This window comes from Westerdykella ornata (genome assembly GCF_010094085.1).
Source record: "Westerdykella ornata strain CBS 379.55 unplaced genomic scaffold EI97scaffold_29, whole genome shotgun sequence".
In the NCBI taxonomy this organism is placed as follows: Eukaryota; Fungi; Ascomycota; class Dothideomycetes; order Pleosporales; family Sporormiaceae; genus Westerdykella; species Westerdykella ornata.
The window spans coordinates 171,073-187,576 of NW_022986879.1; the positions used below are offsets into that span (position 1 = coordinate 171,073).

The 16,504-nt window shown below is 53.3% G+C and overlaps 7 protein-coding genes across 7 annotated transcripts; 2 read left to right on the forward strand and 5 right to left on the reverse strand.

Moving 5' to 3' along the window:
• Positions 1–1,180: 1,180 nt before the first annotated feature.
• Positions 1,181–4,198, reverse strand: EI97DRAFT_436278 (DNA kinase/phosphatase Pnk1). Its single transcript, XM_033799055.1, has 10 exons — positions 4,021–4,198; positions 3,776–3,957; positions 3,569–3,681; positions 3,104–3,439; positions 2,879–3,003; positions 2,632–2,783; positions 2,480–2,540; positions 2,168–2,316; positions 1,751–1,867; positions 1,181–1,581 (listed from the first exon to the last, which is right to left on the reverse strand). The coding sequence occupies exons 1-10, from the start codon at positions 4,121–4,123 to the stop codon at positions 1,531–1,533; spliced, it is 1,389 nt and encodes a 462-aa protein (XP_033650762.1). The 5' UTR covers positions 4,124–4,198; the 3' UTR covers positions 1,181–1,530.
• A 215-nt stretch (positions 4,199–4,413) lies between these two features.
• EI97DRAFT_496154 (uncharacterized protein) lies at positions 4,414–5,651 on the reverse strand. The gene is made up of 2 exons (XM_033802469.1): positions 5,093–5,651; positions 4,414–5,039 (listed from the first exon to the last, which is right to left on the reverse strand). The coding sequence occupies exons 1-2, from the start codon at positions 5,584–5,586 to the stop codon at positions 4,691–4,693; spliced, it is 843 nt and encodes a 280-aa protein (XP_033650763.1). The 5' UTR covers positions 5,587–5,651; the 3' UTR covers positions 4,414–4,690.
• Positions 5,652–6,376: 725 nt separating this feature from the next.
• Positions 6,377–6,802, forward strand: EI97DRAFT_461297 (uncharacterized protein; the record flags this gene model as incomplete). The annotated part of the gene is made up of 2 exons (XM_033801190.1): positions 6,377–6,452; positions 6,513–6,802. The coding sequence occupies 2 exons, from the start codon at positions 6,377–6,379 to the stop codon at positions 6,800–6,802; spliced, it is 366 nt and encodes a 121-aa protein (XP_033650764.1).
• Positions 6,803–7,759: 957 nt separating this feature from the next.
• Positions 7,760–8,215, reverse strand: EI97DRAFT_384031 (uncharacterized protein; the record flags this gene model as incomplete). The annotated part of the gene is made up of 3 exons (XM_033795941.1): positions 7,760–7,849; positions 7,925–7,987; positions 8,111–8,215. The coding sequence occupies 3 exons, from the start codon at positions 8,213–8,215 to the stop codon at positions 7,760–7,762; spliced, it is 258 nt and encodes an 85-aa protein (XP_033650765.1).
• A 1,225-nt stretch (positions 8,216–9,440) lies between these two features.
• Positions 9,441–9,764, reverse strand: EI97DRAFT_344314 (uncharacterized protein; the record flags this gene model as incomplete). Its single annotated transcript, XM_033794763.1, has 1 exon — positions 9,441–9,764. A coding segment is annotated over one exon (324 nt), but the record flags the coding sequence as incomplete, so codon positions are not given.
• A 627-nt stretch (positions 9,765–10,391) lies between these two features.
• Positions 10,392–11,525, forward strand: EI97DRAFT_164731 (uncharacterized protein). The gene has a single exon (XM_033793382.1). The coding sequence runs from the start codon at positions 10,555–10,557 to the stop codon at positions 11,293–11,295; it is 741 nt and encodes a 246-aa protein (XP_033650767.1). The 5' UTR covers positions 10,392–10,554; the 3' UTR covers positions 11,296–11,525.
• Positions 11,526–12,169: 644 nt separating this feature from the next.
• EI97DRAFT_164893 (uncharacterized protein) lies at positions 12,170–14,664 on the reverse strand. The gene is made up of 3 exons (XM_033793383.1): positions 14,163–14,664; positions 13,814–13,989; positions 12,170–13,766 (listed from the first exon to the last, which is right to left on the reverse strand). The coding sequence occupies exons 1-3, from the start codon at positions 14,389–14,391 to the stop codon at positions 12,252–12,254; spliced, it is 1,920 nt and encodes a 639-aa protein (XP_033650768.1). The 5' UTR covers positions 14,392–14,664; the 3' UTR covers positions 12,170–12,251.
• Between the last annotated feature and the right edge of the window lie 1,840 nt (positions 14,665–16,504).

A 16,504-nucleotide genomic window follows, 5' to 3' on the forward strand; every position in this document is an offset into this window, starting at 1 on the left:
TACCCTCATGGATTCCCAGTCTGCCCTTCCGCTCTGAATCAGTCTTCTGCTTACCTCTGGCGGTGAGCGCATTCTCCCAAATTCCGACAATGTCAACTGCAGCCATCCAGCACCCAGAGTCTGACAGCATCAAGCATCCTCACCGCATCAAACTCATAATCATCAATCAACGTATCCGCGCTTTCTTCGTGGTACATGCAAGTACTTCGGCTGCGGACATGTGGCGGTCGAAAGACGCCTCTACGTGTCTCTTTTTTCTTGCACCTGCGCGCTGGCGAAGTCGTTAAATGAACTGTCCAATCAACGTTGAGCTGCCTAAAAAGCCTTTTAGCCGTGCCAGAGGGGACGAATGGCAGCCTTTTTTTGCAACCGATTTCACGCCAGCGATGAATTGTTAAAAGCCTTTGTTTGGCGAATCAAACGGTGGGGAATCCGGGCACTGTTTCCAGCCAATCACATCGTTGATTCTTTTGCCGACATCTGAGCCCTCCAGCTTCACCAGTCGACCACAGAACGGAGTACTCCAACCCAAGTTGCACCACTCACTCCATCTCTGGCTGACAGTACCGTAATGCAATCGGAATCACTCCGCAGCGGAACTTTCTATCATTTTTCGGGGGTCTTTCCTCCGTGCACACTTGATATCAGAACGAGATGCCTTTGGTTCTGCGGCTGTTGTGTAGAAATCAAAACATGTTAACACGTCGCCAGGGTTACAATAAAAACTATTACAGTATATGCTTATATCTACTCTACGCCTGTATAACACTTGGCTTGATTTCCTAACCCTTCCCCTACCTCTAAATCTTGTGGCCTAAATGCACCGAACTAAACTGTCCCTCCCTCTCTTCTTACTATCTTGAAATATACCTTGAACTACCGTGTACTACACGTAACCAAGATAAGACTAAGGATACTACTGTCGCTCCGACAATACCTCCTCCCTACCTATGTAACTAGACGTACGCAGCATAACCCACCAACCAACAACCATCAACCATCAACCATCAACCAAGTAACCCGCTTGCGCGGCCAAAGCGCCGCCAGTCATACATGGGATCACTACACCAGACGCCTGGATTCGTGAAGAGTTTTCTGCATGATCGAGACCCGTTCACCTTGATTCTCTAGCTTCGCAGCCTTAAAACAAAGCTGCTAGTTTGATTCATCCCGATTCCGCGCTCTCGCAACTAACTTAGATTACTGACACTGCATGTTACAAAGACCTTTGAAAGACAGGGACACGTCTCCTGCTGTACATGTCTGCCTTATCTGTCTTATCTTGCAATTGATAGCTAGATAGGAGGCTGTATAACACCCAACTCTGTACCCGACCAGCCCATCGAACCGGGGCATAAGAAACACATCCGCCTTGGGTTAGGGCTGCGTATGCTCGCTGTGCTAAGTGCTACCTGTCGGTGATGAGGAGATGGGAACGAAGTAACTGCGTGCCCGCAGCAGTACGTCGGACTTTGACGTTTGTGTCTGCGCAATTCTGCACTCGTATGGTAGCCCGCCGCCTTGAGCTCATCAAACCCAGTATTTCCCCCACACCTTCTTCAACTCGTCACTGCCTTCAAACTGTGCACGGGAAAAAACCGTTAGCAAGCGGTCCTCACAAATCGCACCATTTCGCTTTTATTCACCGGCAGAGAAGGCCAAAAACACAATACCCAAGTGCACGATTTCAGTGTAAACGAGGAAGAAGAAGGGGAAAAAAGGAGGAAGGGAGGAAGAAATGCAAACGTACCTCAAACCCCACCTTAACGACATCCTGGAACCCCTCTTCCACCTTGGGTTCCTGGAACCGGGACGCGAAGCCCGTGAAGGCGAGCCTGGGCAGGAGTGTGCGGGATTCGGGATTCGTCTGGTGGTGCAGTTGTCAGCATTGCTCGCAGATGGGGCGTCTTGTCTTCCCAGGGCTGCTGCGAGTCGTTACTTCGCATGCTGCTCTGCAACGAAGTGGATCGGAGAGTGTGAAGAGCCTCCCGAACGGCCCTGAAACCGTAGAGAACGATAGGTGAGGAAGGCCTTGGAGAAACCCAGCTGAGCTGGCGCTTCTCCAACATCCATCGGAAGCACGACGACAATGACGCGCATCCCGCCCAACCGAACCCGTGGTTGGGAAACATGGAAGGATAAGGAGAAGACTGCAAAGCATACGTACATCCGGACCCGCATTCAGCGCCCTCACGGTATCGTTATGCTGGCACAGCTCGGGGTTGGCGGTAAATAACACGCAGCGAATCGGGACATTGAACGACTTTGCGAGCGCGATCCAGTGCGCTCGTGTTTCGGCGTCGGCGTTTGTGTTGTCTACAGATTGTGATGTTAGCATGTGATATGTCCATTCAGAAGGGGTTGAGTAGTGGTGCATATCGCTTGCGCGTCCTGCGCCCATACGGCACCCTGCATGTGAAGTTTCTCTACACCCACCGAAGGCGAATGCAGAGATAAGGAAATGTTTTGGAAGACATACCGACGACCACAGACTTGCCCTCTTGCAAGAACACTCTAGCGATTTTGAGGCACTTCTCGCGCTGTTTCACATCGTTACTCAAGAAGCGGGGAAAGAGGGAAGCAGCTAGACACATGCGTGTGTTGCATCCCTAGGGCATGAGTAGTACTTACGGTCTTAAGGGTATCCTGGTTTACGCGCTCATAGCCTAGAGATTGGAGATGCCGCCAGTAGAAGGAGGATTTTCCCGCGCCGGGGCTCCCGCAGAGAAGGATGATGTCTAGGGGGTTGGTTTTGGTTATGGGGGACCCTTTTCTTGCTGAATCTATTGGGGTAAAAGAGACATGCGTTAGTTGTCCGCCCTCTGGCTGCTGTGCAGAAGTGAAAGCGGGAATACGCGATGGCTGTACGCCGACATACCTGCATCACCTGCATTCTCCAAGAACGCAGCAGGCTCAAACCCCCTCACAAAAGGTCTCGCTTCTTCCTGCAAAAAGTACTCCTCGGGCGTATGAAACGCAATCCCCAGGTTAGCGGCGAAATCTCTACTCCAACATTAGCCCTTCTATCATCTCAACAACAACCCCATCGGTCGCGCATGTGCACGCCCTCAGAAGGAGCAGCAATAGTAGCAGTCCTACCCACCTATCCACACAAGAATGATCCTTCACTCTACCCCCCACCGCCTGCCTTCCCCCCGCATCTCCCACGAAGAACGAGTTCTCCAGATCCACGGCGTCGGGCGCTTCGAGGTCGTGGTCTTCCAGCATCTCGTGCCACATTCCCGTCCGCGGCTTGCGGTACTGGTCCCGGCTGGTTGCCGCGTAGATGGATATAGAGGGGAGGTCGAGCTGAGAAAGGACGGCGACGACTTTGAGTTTAAAGTCTAGGAGGCGTTTCTGGTCATTTTTGGCCGGTTTGGAGGACTTGGTGTTGGCGAGGGTGATGCCGCCTTGGTTGGAGAGGATGGTGACGAGGTAGCTGTTGAAATTATTAGCAATTGATTCACTTCTCTTCAGAGAGATATAACGGCGGTGGGAAAAGGGGTTGACGGCACGTGACGTGCGACAGGTGGATGAAGTTGTGCATAGAAACAGTCCACCAACTTACCCTTTCTCATGTAGGCCCCTCAACACCGTAGGCACACTTGGATGCCACCACTTCCAGTCCGTTGCATCCCGACTGAAGACCTTTCCAGATGCTGACGTAACCAGCGTAGAGTCCTACAGCATAGACACAACCGTCAGTCCAACGTGTCTCTCACCCTTCACCCTTCAAGGGCGCTCCACAAGCCGCGTAGAGCACAACACCACTTACAAAGTCAAACGCAGCAATCTTCCTCCTCTTCGCACCACCTGCAGCCACACCCACCGCACCCGTTCCACCTCTTGAGGTAAACCTTCCAATCAACAAACTATCATTCACAACCCGCCAGGCCATGGTCTCGGGCCCCTTTTCCTTTTGAGACAGTGGGGTGAAGAAACTCGCTACCGCTTTGCCTGCATCATCTTAACACACATCCCCCCCATGTAAACCTTCACATGTTCGGAGCTTATGCTTACTCGTAGTACCGGACTGCACCTGCGGCCTCCGCTTCGTGGGCGGCGGAGACACGTCTCTGTCGTGCGAGCTGGGGCGCTTGCCGAGTGTCGGGCGGGTGGACATTGTACACTTCCTCCTATGGGGACAATTGCATCGGTTTGTATGGGGGGATTTGTCGTGGTGACTTCGGCGTCGTGATGGAAGTTTAAATATGTGGTCGCGGTGGTTGACGCCTAACGCGTGGTCGCGAGAGCACGTGCCTGGACCCACTTTCCCCTCGAGGCTGCCTGGGTGAATGTGCCTGCCTACATTCACGAATATGAGTTTGGAGATGACCCATACTCAAAAGATGCATCAGAGTGATGAGCCCCCAATGTCTCCCACTGGACGATGGGATAGTCACCTGATTTACTCTGGAAATGTTTAACATTTGTTCAACGAGCCCTTGACAAGAGTTGAAGCCATCTGACAATTGGCCTATATCCGCCTCCGCCTACAGGCCCCTTATACATTATTAATCATCAAATAATTCTATCCAATTGCTCCTGTGCCAGGACGTGCCGTACCAGAAGAAGAAGCAAGGTCAGCAAAACTCCCAGAACGACGCCACGTCATGATGCTTCTAAAAGAACCTGCTCGTAGTAGCATCCGAGTATAACTCCAGTATCAATGCGTCCGAAAACCATGCCATTACCGGGCAACGCGCTGGGTATCGGCAGGCTTCAACCTGTAGTCCAGTTCCAGACGATCTGGAGCCTCAAAATTGACACAGCCCTTCATCATCTCCCTGAACTCGTTCATCTCCTGACAGCACTGCCTGGCCAAAGGCTCAATGTTGATGTCCTCGACGCGCAACTTGGCTTCGACCAGGTAAGCGCCGCTCGGATCGACGAGCTTCAGGTCGTCGAGGCTAGGCAGCACGATCTTCGGAGCAGTTTGTGAGAGGCGGACGTCGGGCTCGTGGAGGATGCGGTAGAGAGTGAGTTCGATGTTGCCATGCATGAACCGGTGGCCTGAGACGTAGTACTCCGTTACGAACCTAGGCAGTGTGGGTTAGCATGTGAATGCGGAGCAGGTCCTGGGGAGCCGAACTTGTAGCCATTGTCGATCAAATAAGCGTGAGGGTCTCCAGCGACGAAATCGGTGCTGCTGGCCTTCCTCACGGTTAAGCCATCTCTGCCACCAGCAATTGGGACCTCCTCAAACACCCAAGACCACCTTGTTCCGTCGTCAGCGCTGAGGGTGTTGTTGTGGTTGCCATTGTGGTGATGCCGGCGCCGTGCAGGGTCAAGGTCGTCCTTGTCCAATTCCTGGTGTAGCCTGGTGCAATATAGATCCCTCGCGCGGGCCTGTTGCTGTTGTTTCTGCTGTGCAGTCTTGGTTACAGTCTTGAGGTCGACGGCTTGGCTGCCGCCCCGCTTCAGGTGAGAGAGGGCTTCTTCGGGCTCGCGATCCGGTCGGTAGACAATCTGACGTCTGAGGAGGGGAACGGGCTGGTGGGCAGCGACGCCTGCAAGGACCTTGAGGACCTGCTCATGGCGGGCTTGCCAGATCTGATCCTCGAGCAGCAATTCGTAGCAAGACATTAGCCTTCTCCAAAAGAGCCGCGGATGCGGAGGTAAGGCGGAAGTCTGCGTGAATTACACGTGCAATGCAAGAATGGCGGGGTCGGGCTAACTTGTTAAGGAACTACTAAATGGGAGCGCTGCGTGGGGGAGCGGGTTGATAAGGGACACAACGGGGCCAACTCGGGCTCTAATTGGCCAGCGCGCATTCTGCGACGATGAATTTACGCAGGCGTCGCGTTCTCTTGCGCGCAAGAGAACGGCTCCATGTCGCCATTCCTCATGCTCTCCAGCATTCATTTCCATTCTTCACCTCGCAAACCGCGCATTTCCTGTAGAGCACTCCGTAGGCAATGGGCCCTCCAGCCGCTTTGCGAGGGACATCTCTGAACATGCTGTTCATTTGACAGGAGGAGTGGGCCGACGGTCGGGAACGCTGGGAGTTGCCATGTGTCGTTGGAACTGATAAGCAAGCCGGGCGGTTTCGGACAAACCCAAGCGCGGGCTCGCACAACGGGCTAGCCGGGAGCTGCACATCTTGGAAGAAGGAAGGCACCGAACACTGAGCACAATATTTCTCGGCTCTCCGCCCGCCATTGCCCTCCCAACCTCTGCTCGACTGCCAACCTTCTTCGCTTCTCTCTTCCACTTTCATCTTCATCCTTCTCCTTTATTGTCCTTAGATATTCCCCAAAGGACCAGGCCTCCTGCGCTTAGCTCTGCGAGCATCGTGATCGACCACTCTTCCATCTGCAACGACCCGCCGACTCCGCTCCGCTTCCTGCATCACCACCCACACACACCGCCAACCATGAACGCAACTAGAGTTCTCCTCCAGCAGCGCCAGCCGATGATCCGCTTCCTAGGGAAGCGCACCACTCCTTCTCGTTAGTTTCTCCCTTCTGTCGCTTCCAGAAGTGCACTCATTCTAACATCCCTCCTCGCAGACATTGACCACACACCCCACGCCCACCCCGCCTCCCCCTCTGGCTCCCTTCCCGAATCCTTCGCCGCCTACCGCCAAAAGGCTCAGCAGCACGGTCCTCTCAACCAAAGAAGCTCCTTCTCCAGCTCCGGCCACATCGGCGGCCGGCCTGGCGCTTCGCTCGGTCCTGTCGAGCCACAGAGCGGCGTCTACTTTGATCGCAGCGAGTTGCCTGCACGGTTCCAGCGTCTGGCTTGGACCCAGGCCGAGATTGAGGCTGTGGAGAGCGGGGGTGCCAGTTTGTTTGCTTAAATGAGGGTACGATGAGGGAGTTGAGGAAACGAGGTGGGACAATATAACATGAGATGAGACGGAAGACATTGCTGGAATGAATGAATGCTCGGACCCGGAAAAGCTTGACACTACAACAACGACATGGATATCACAGTGCATTCATACCTGCACACGACGACATCACCCTTTCAACGGAGCGGACGATGGGTGACGGGTAGATCCCTATGATAAAGGTACATCGAGACGACAACACGCTTGTTCGATCTCGACGGAGGACTGGCGTTCCCACAACATCACTACTACATTTTTATTCTCTACCGGACAGGCAGGCGGGAGGGCGGATTGGACTGAGCATTTGTGCGCATCGGCGCGGCCATGGGCGGCATTGCGATTCTTTCTGCGGACCAAGATGTAACCTAGTATACCCTGCATCGACAAGTCAAGGACTGGTTTCTGCTTTTATTCTGATTTTTATTTTGGGGCATCATTGCAAGTTGGCGGCATGGAGTTCAAAACTGTTTCGACTCTTCTCACTCATCTCTTTTGGTGAGACAGATATATAGCAGAATACAAAACAATTCAAAATATCAAAGAAGAAGCATCGGCGAGCACAAGTGATTTTACCCCCAACTGTGAACTGTTGAGCAAACTATCTCCGCAATTCCCCGTCTCCGGACCTTGGAAAATATCGCACGCTCGGGCATGCGAAAGATGCCCGTCCGTCCAGGATACGGAGGACTGGGAAAGGCGAAGGTGCGGGATAGACAACCTAACTGCTGCTATTCGAAAAAGCAGACGCGAGTCGTCTGAAGTTGCATGTACCATTTCCAATTCCCACGACGCCATAACACCAAATTACTCGTGAGCCGAACAACACAATCTGCTCAGAATGGTCCCTCTGGCCCCTCCATAGCATATACCACCTCCAATCCCCCTCGCAATCCCACAACCATCTCTCCGCCTCACTCTCACATTCTACTCCTCTTCCTCCTCACCCTTGTGCTGGATCTCCAGGGTTCCCGGGTTGTGGGCTACGTGCTTCCCTCGCTGGTCTGTGAAGAGGACCTGTGGATTTTATTGTGTTAGCTGTGAGACCCCTATCAAATATAGACATATATGACAGCGTAATAAGAAACGCACCTTGGGCGGATGCTTCACCCCCTCTGCCTGCGCCTCTTCCTCCGTCCTTACAATCTTTTCTACCTAGTCTTTCCCGTTAGCACGGTCGCTCATATCACTCATATCACTCTATATCCCTCGAAACGGTTAAGAAAAGAATAAAAAACGGGAAACGGGAAAAGGGGAAATAGAAAAAAGGAGACGTACATCGCCCTCGTGCCTCCCGCCCCGGATCTTGGTGTACACGTGATCCCCGACCTCGATGGGCTCGCCTTGCTTGGAGAGGACTTTGTCCGAGGATTGGGTGGGCATGTTGTTGGATTGGTCTTCCTTTTTGCTTCTTTTTCTTTTCTGAGGGAGGTGTAGGTGGGTTGTAGATGGAGATGGAGATGGATGAGTGGGTAGTTGTAACTGGCTCGCTGGGAAGGGAGGTAGAGTGGATTGAGTGGATTTGGTATCAGACGTGATGTCCGCTAGAATATCCAGCTTGTTCTGTAATCCTTTCTCGCTGTCGGTGAGGAACGGGTTGTTGAATCATTATGACGTCCCTCCCCTCCTCCTCCCTACCGAAAACGGTAATCGCACATTTTGCTTCCCCTTCCACTCCCCGCCTGCACTCCCCTCAATCATCCTACAAATTCACTAGTCCATCCTAACTCCCTGATACCATGCTCTCATACCGATAAGAGAACCCTTCCCTCCCAGGATCAATACCGCTCCGCATGTCTCGCATGCGGCGTAGCATACCTATCCATTAAGCGCCGGCTACCCCAGCACCACGTGCACTCTTCCCGCCGGACGCAGCAAAGAGGCACAGCCCTTGACCATTTCGCCATTTCACGCATCGCTGATCCCCGCACGCCGGAGTATCGGTACTCGCTTGAAATTCTGTTTGCGAGACATGTGGCGAGGGTGAAACGTGCCGTGTTGGGGGTTGGTGAGCTTGATTGAACGACGTCTCTTTCTCTCTCGTCTCATCTCGAGGTGTTCACGATGGGATATCGATGATTATAAGTTGATAAGGCTGGCGAGGAATGAAAAAGCGAAGTTGTAGTTTGTATAGGCTAGATATGTGCGGCGGGGCTAATATCCAAGCTTCTGAGTATCCAATTTCTAAGTTTCTCCAATCCAGACTCAGAATCTCCAAGTCCAAAGTCCCCAATATCCAGAATCCAGAATCCAAAAAATCCCAACCCAAATCTCCAAGAACCAAGACGCGTTCCTGAAATATGTACAAAGCGAAGCGAAACCAGAAAAGGGTTCTCGATAAGGGGTATGTGTAAACGAGCGATGCGAAGCGAAGACTTTCGAGAAAAAGAAGCGATAGAAGCGAAGCGCCGGATTTGTCCTAGGAGTCCCCTCTCGACCAGATTGGTGAAGGTGGGGGATAACTCCTGGATATGGCTGTTTCCAATCGGCCCCAGGCGATATATGAAGGAATAAGGTCGTGACAACTTCGTGCAAAGCGCTGACCCTGCCTGCGCTAGCGGAGTGAAAGTTCGGGTATCGAGAAATTCCAGAGAGCGGAAGAACGCGTCTAAGAGAAGGTCCAGGTAACCTTTTCGCGTCCAGGGGCAGCGTTACCCGTGAGGTAGTTCCAGGCAGCAGGAGTGAGGTCGACATCATTTGCCGCGCAGACCGGGCATCGATCTTTGACGGGGACGGTGATAGATTTTCCGTTGTACGAAACAGTGACGCTCTTGCTGCAGATGGGGTTACCATTGATGTTATCGGCGCTACCCCACACGTCGTTACCCCAGATGGCGGCGGAGAGGGCGGCGCTGCCAACGTCGTCGGAAAGAGTGTAGCCGCAGGCACCGGCGCCGTTCTGGGTGTTATAGATGGTCATGTCACCGGTCTTCTGGTCACCACCAGAGGGTGGGGTGTAGGAAGGAGGGGGAGCAGGGGACGGGGAAGGCTCCGGTTTAGGCTCCGGCTTGGGCTCTGGCTTGGGCTCTGGCTTCGGCTCTTCCTTGGGAGGAGGAGGAGGAGGAGGAGGCGCAGACGTGTAGACAGGAGCTGGCTCTTCCTTGGTTGAGGTGGGAGTCACACTGGGCTGTTTCTGCTCAGGCTTCTTCTGTGGAGGGTTCTGGGGAGTAGCGCTGCTAGTAGTCGTGGGCACTGGCTTGGAAGCAGGCTGCTCGTAGAAGAGGCCAGGGGTAGTGGTGGGCTCAGCGACGGGGACCTGGCCATCCCATACCGTGACGTAGATGACCTGGGTTTCAATGACAGTCTCGGTCTTGGTTGCCAGAGCGCGTCTGTCGAGGGGAACAGCCAGGGCGACGGAGCCCAAAAGGAGGGAGGCGAGGAAGCTCGATGTCTTCATGGTTGCTGTTGTATTTCTGATTGCTGTGCTGTTGTAGCTGTGTAATGGGATTCAAATAATCCACAGAGAGTTGATTGGATTTGGCTAGCAATCCAAAAAAGTCGATCAGGTCGATTGACTGGAGGCTGACTTTGCGGTCGGAGTGGTGCTGGAGGGAGCAGCTTTGTGGATATAGCGGGCAAAGAACGACGGAGGTGCTAGACCTCTTTGCAAAGAATGAATGAATGTGGGTTAGAGAAGGAAGGACGACGGAGACCTCAAGCCTGTAGAGAGTGGACAGGGCGAGAGGGCAGTGAGCAGAGGGTTTAAAAGGAGTGGAGGATGGATGGGGAGCGAAGCGTGGGTGGGACGAAAGGTCCAGAAAAACGGGGAGGGCGAAATAGCGTTGCTGGATGCCGGGGCTGTGGCGTTACCCCTGGCTAGCCCGAAATGCCCTGGCCGACGAGTCAGCCACGCACACCTGGCCGCGCCCCAGCACGTTTCTCCATTCATCTCCAATCTTTCGACCCTTCCAAGCTTCGCACACGACAGACTCTGCCCAACCCAGCCAGGATCCGAGTGGAGAAATCCCAATGGCCGTCCTGGACCACGTTTCGCCATCGTCCTCTCTGTGTCGCCTTCGAAACCCACAGCGATGAAAGTTTCCCCTCAACATGGCCGTCCTGCACCTGGGCATCGTTGCTCTTTCCCTCCTTGCTCTTTTCCATCCCTCCCACTCTGGCTGCCAAAAACAGGACCATCTCCTGCGAATGCCGTCAGCCCGGGAGCTGTGATTGCCTCGTCATCTCGGACTAAATTTACGGGTTACTTCCTGTGGGCTGACGGTCTCATCTCGCCCGCCGACATGCCCGCCACGTTACTGGTGTGCCTGTTGTGGGTCCCCATTAGGAACAGGACTAGCGTGACTTGGCGCTGTCAGGGCCGACCAGAGCTGAACAAAGACAGCTGGACGCAGATGAAAGGCAACCAAGCAATCCACCACAGCCACCACAACGTCCGTCTCGCCCTGTCGCCGTCGTGGCAACCTCTGGTGTGTTCCGATGGCGACTTCGTAGCATTTCATTGACACTCATCGATTGGAGCCTTCGTTTTTGTCCCCTGCTGTTCAACACAGCATGAAACCTGGCGGTCGAGCGCAACCTTCGTCAACTGGCCTCTGCCGACGCTCTCCCACGGTGACATTGGATTTCTCTCGCGCATCTCCCTGCATGCTCCCACTCTTGCATCTTGCCTGGTTCCTCGACATGCTTAGCAACCATCTCTTGCCTCGAAGCCCAACAAAAACCGCACTCTGTGCCATGTGGGACCTGCCCGACTGCTGCCGGAAGTGACTGGCCGGGCCGGCCACCACATGGTGCAACGTGCAGTCCGAACTTGTCGGGACCCACTCTTTATCGATAGCAAATGGCGATAGATATCCATCCTCTCCACATCCGTTGCATGGCCTGCGTCACTCGTGGACCAAGGCTCTAGCCTTGAGAGCAAGAGGACTTTGCAAAGAGTTTTCTCTGGGGGCCCCGGGTGGCATGCCGTGGAGGGTCCTTCATTCACTCTCAGTGGCCAATTCCAGTCTTCTCTGCCCCGCTTCAACTCCCAACATCTTCCTCTGGCGCAACAAGAGAACTCAACCGTGCAGGTCGCAGACGTCAGTGCAGTGTTGTCCTCCAGCGCCAACTGGGAAAATGCGTCGACCAACAAAAGCGAGCGTAAGAATGCAGTATCTACTGTGGGCTACGGTCTGGACAATAGCGATCCAGAAGCACTGGACTCACTGCATTTCAGCGTTCCACCATCTTGAGGGGTTCGAGTTCGAAAGGCTCCAAGGACTCGTACGTTCAGTGAGACGATTGCGAAAGTGACTTCGATTGCGATTATCGGAGCGGGTTCTATGACCTCGACCAACCCATTACAGTATTTTAAGGGATGCCCTGTCCATCCTGACCCTCTTCTCAACAACGGTGCTCTCATTTCTCCCCGTATTGTCGGAGCTAGATGCCAGCGTTCCCTGCAGCGAACGGCTTCTCAGTCATATAGCCTCTTCTTGACCAATCGTTCGACTCCCGCTCCGGCCGTTGCAAATGCCACATGCCCAACGTCGAGCTCACTCTTCACATCTCCTATCATGACACGGACGTTCCCGTAGACTCTTGCTGCATCCAGACCATCCAGATTGGAGGCCGTTCTCACCTCTGAGTAAGGATTGTCGCGAAGGTAGGTCGATGTGTATCCAAGGATATCCGGGGCCGTGGTCAGACCAGCTGCTAGCACAAGTGAGCCAATTGCTGCGAGCAGAATGATGGATGACGTGACTATAGTGATTGCAGCGAACGGTTTGCTGCAGACGTAATGCTCGCCGTCGAATCGGGCTCCGGAGAGTTTCGTCGAGTTGAAATACAAAGGGTCGCTGATGCAATTCGTGGTACACATAGAGAAGTCGTCATCCAAGGTAAAATTGGGAATTCGGTATTTGGCCCCCAGGGTTGCATCCCAAAAGGAGTTGATGACCAATTGAAGACGTTTGCTGAAAACAGGAGCAGGCAGATTACCGACATCGACGAAGGTCCCGGAATACACTCCGTGGTCCAAAGCCTTGAAGGGATCCGCTATCCACATCTCTGTCATAGTACTCGTTCTGAGATCCCCCGTGCGAAGCTGTGGCATCCCAACATCGGTACCCGGTAGCAGCTTCATCATTTGAGCGATCATGTGCAGAGGAAATGGCTTCTTCTTCCTTTCGAATTTCCGCAGGGCTTCAACGCGGCAGCTCCGGTCCCTGCAACCGATCCGTGATTCCGCGAAGTTGGATCGCATGGAACACTCGATTCGAGAGATATTGGCCTTTCCTCCATGATTCTGTTCGAGGATGTGGTCTCTTACTGATCTGTAGGTAAATCTCATCCCTTCCATGGGATGCGCGAATTCGCCGTCGGGCATGTCCAGCATGAACGACAGGATTGACGTATACTTGCCGTAACTCTGAAATGCCTCGGTGGAGTTCCAGTCGGCGAATTCATGCACTGCTTGGTCACACTCGACGCCCCAATAGTGGGATGTCATGTTGAAGGTCACATTGCCTGCCGTGGGAACTCCGACGATGGGTATACCAAAGAGAGAAGTATACTCAATGGGCGAGGTAGGATCGAAATGCTGCCACTCTCCGTCTGTCGTACCGGAAGTCGATGATATCAGAGGAACCCTCACTGCACCCCAGGGGTCCATGGACGAATTCATGTAACTCTTCGACATATGTAAGGCAGTCATATACACTGGCGCGAAAATGGGCCAGGTTGTCATCGCAACGTTGGATCCAATGAGATAGCTCATGGCATACCCCTCGATGGGAAAATATTGAGCGGTGCCATTGATGGGTACGACGCGCGGTTCTTTCGTCAACAGCCGTAGCGAGGCCTGGCCGCCGAGAGGGGATATTGACCAGAGGACGATGAGCGAGAGTCCGAGCAGGTCGATGCTCCGCAGTCCCACTTGTCGCTCGATGGCACTGTAAACCGATTGACTGCCAATCAGCCGCTCCAATGTCTAGCCGTGGTCAGCAAACGGTTCTCTGGCAATGTTGTCATGCTAACCTTGAGCCTCACTCCGCGCTCTGCTCTGTATACGCCAAACCGACGAAGAAGCTTTCCCATTATTGCTGCGTACATGATCGAAAATACAGTTGGCGAGAAGAGCACTGCTTGTTTCACTTTTTCTCCCCATGGTGATTTCGGATGATGGTGTAACGATAGGCAAAGTGCTGAGAGGACTGGTGGCACCATCAGCATCTTCGTGCAAATAATCACGTCTCTTTGAATGAGATGACTTTGAACCCATTCACGGTAGGCCTTTTCCGACATGAAAAGACAGCGAATCAATGACTGATGAAGGCCATGGAACACTATTACCGTCATATACCACCTCGAATGGACTCCCACTTACCAATAAATGAAACGGGTATCAAGGCCAAACCGATATCCAATAATACAACACCCCAATACCCCCACCCTCTAATCGCCAACCGCTTGGGTCCATTGTCGCTCCCTTGAATCGTCTCTTCCGATCCGAACGTATTTATCGCTACCGCCTGCGGTGTGGGAGGGTGCGGTACATCCGCATTGTCTTGTCCGTCTGCACGAAGATCGCGGTTGAAGAAAGTGATGCCCGGCATCGAGTACTCTTGTTGCGATAGCTCAACTGGAACGACAATATGACAAAACTAGGCGGAAAAGGAATAGGAACGGAGAAGGGAAAGGAAAAAGAAGAAGACCGAAATTCTCGTTGAGGTCCACTGCCTCCAACACCAACATATCACCGTCCCGAACCCTCATATTTGTACCTTTCCACCATGAGGCACAGTCGCGATCAACATGGGGCTCCTCATGCACATGTACATCGCGTACCTGGCATCGAAGCGCGGACATGGTGTTTAGCCGCATCGCGTCGCCTCGAGCCGGCGCTGATTGGATGAACACGGCGTTTCGACCAATGAGCAGAAGGCGTGCGGCGCCTGCGCAGAGCATTGAAACATTTCTGTGGTTTTTGGGGAAATCGGGAAAATTGTTGTTGGAGGGGCGCTTAATGCTTGTGAACTGGTGGTGGTTCGGTGAACTGGTGGACGTGGGATGTGGCACGGTTGGGGTGGGCATGGGGGCGGTTTTGAGGGAAAGAGGAGGGAGAGCGCGAGAGCGTCCGCGATGGATGGCATGTATGAGCTATGGGGGGGATCATGGGGCCCAAGGTACGTGGAGAGGACTATTGCTTGCTAACGTGGTGTAGCCTCAGTGTCTGCTTTACAAACCCCCTCCCGCTCACTTACCTGCGCTTCCTACACAAGCTTGAAAGGTTTTTGAAAATCGACAATAAAGGCTCCGCTGGAATGGCTTCACCAAGATCCACATGCATTTTTCTAGCCCCCAACGCCCCCAACGCCCCCAACGGACGCTCTCCGCTCCTCGGTTCAAGGTGTCGAAATCAGAGTCAATGTATGTGGGCTAGCATGCTGCAAGATTACCCGCTTCTCCTTTTTCCAACTTCAATTCCCGTGGCTCTTTACTTCTATTTGTGCTAGAAACAGTAGTCTTTGTAAAGAGCAGTTGCAGCGGTCAGAAGGATAAGCTGTAGTCTGCGGAAATGGTAAAGACACGCATTACATCTCCTTGAAGATATGAATTCCGTATACATCGTCCGCAACCGCAAGGAAGGTCCTTTTGATTAGGACTCGGAAACATCCGTGGTATTTCCTATACTTTCCTCCTATAACCGGTTTCTTCTCCCTAGGTCCTAACTACCTGGCCTCTTCGTTTCAAGAGTAAAACTTTCGCATCTTTTCTAAGCAAGGGAATGTATCTGTCCTCTTGTCTTTATGCTGTAATCACTTGACGCGATAGACGGGCACTGAACGTAATTCCGAGTATAAGGCTTGCATGTCTCGATTCCATAGCAGGAGCATGACGTGAACAAAGGGTGAAAGGAGATGATGAGCGGCACAAAAAAGACTCGACTCCTATCTATTCGACATAATTGACTAGTCTGCAACCCCAGCATACGCAGTATATCCCACAAAGCAGAAATGAAAAAAAAACCCGTTCTTCTAAGAAACCCATCTGAAGTATATGATCAAGCGACGGAAACAGAGGCTACTTATCTCCTCCCCTCACCGTACCGCACCATCCCTCCTATCTCAGTTCAAACACCATCTCCTCCCCACGTTTCCTCCCCTCATCCCCATCCAACCCCTCAACATACGCCTCTCCGACAAACACATATCCCTCCCTCTCCTCTCCCTGCTCCCCGATATTCCTAACAACACAAACACCCCCTTCCCCTCCCTCCCTCCCACCAACCCTAACAACCAAATCCCCCTTCCTCACCGCCGCAGCACCCAACCCAAACCCCCGACGACCCCTAATGCAGAACACAGTCCTATACGCGCCAACCCTCCACGCCGCCTCCCTCGCGGGATCCGCACTCCCCACGCACCTCGCAATCTCCACCTCCGTCACCATCGCAAAACCACTTTCGACCGAACTAGCCGCACACACAGCCCTCCTCTCCACGTCCGTCACAATCGCCGACTCAGGCAGTCTGATATCAAGAAGTCCAATCAGAGCCGCAAAATCAGCGAGTTGTTGCTCGACTTGCTCCAGTGTGCAGGCGGACAGCGGTGTTCCGGTGGGTGATTGATTCGCCGTTAGCGTTCTCATGAGGGCTGTTAGCGTTAAACTGGTCGATGGGCAAGCCTGCACATCAGCGGTATCAATATCAGTATCAGGAGCGTCGGA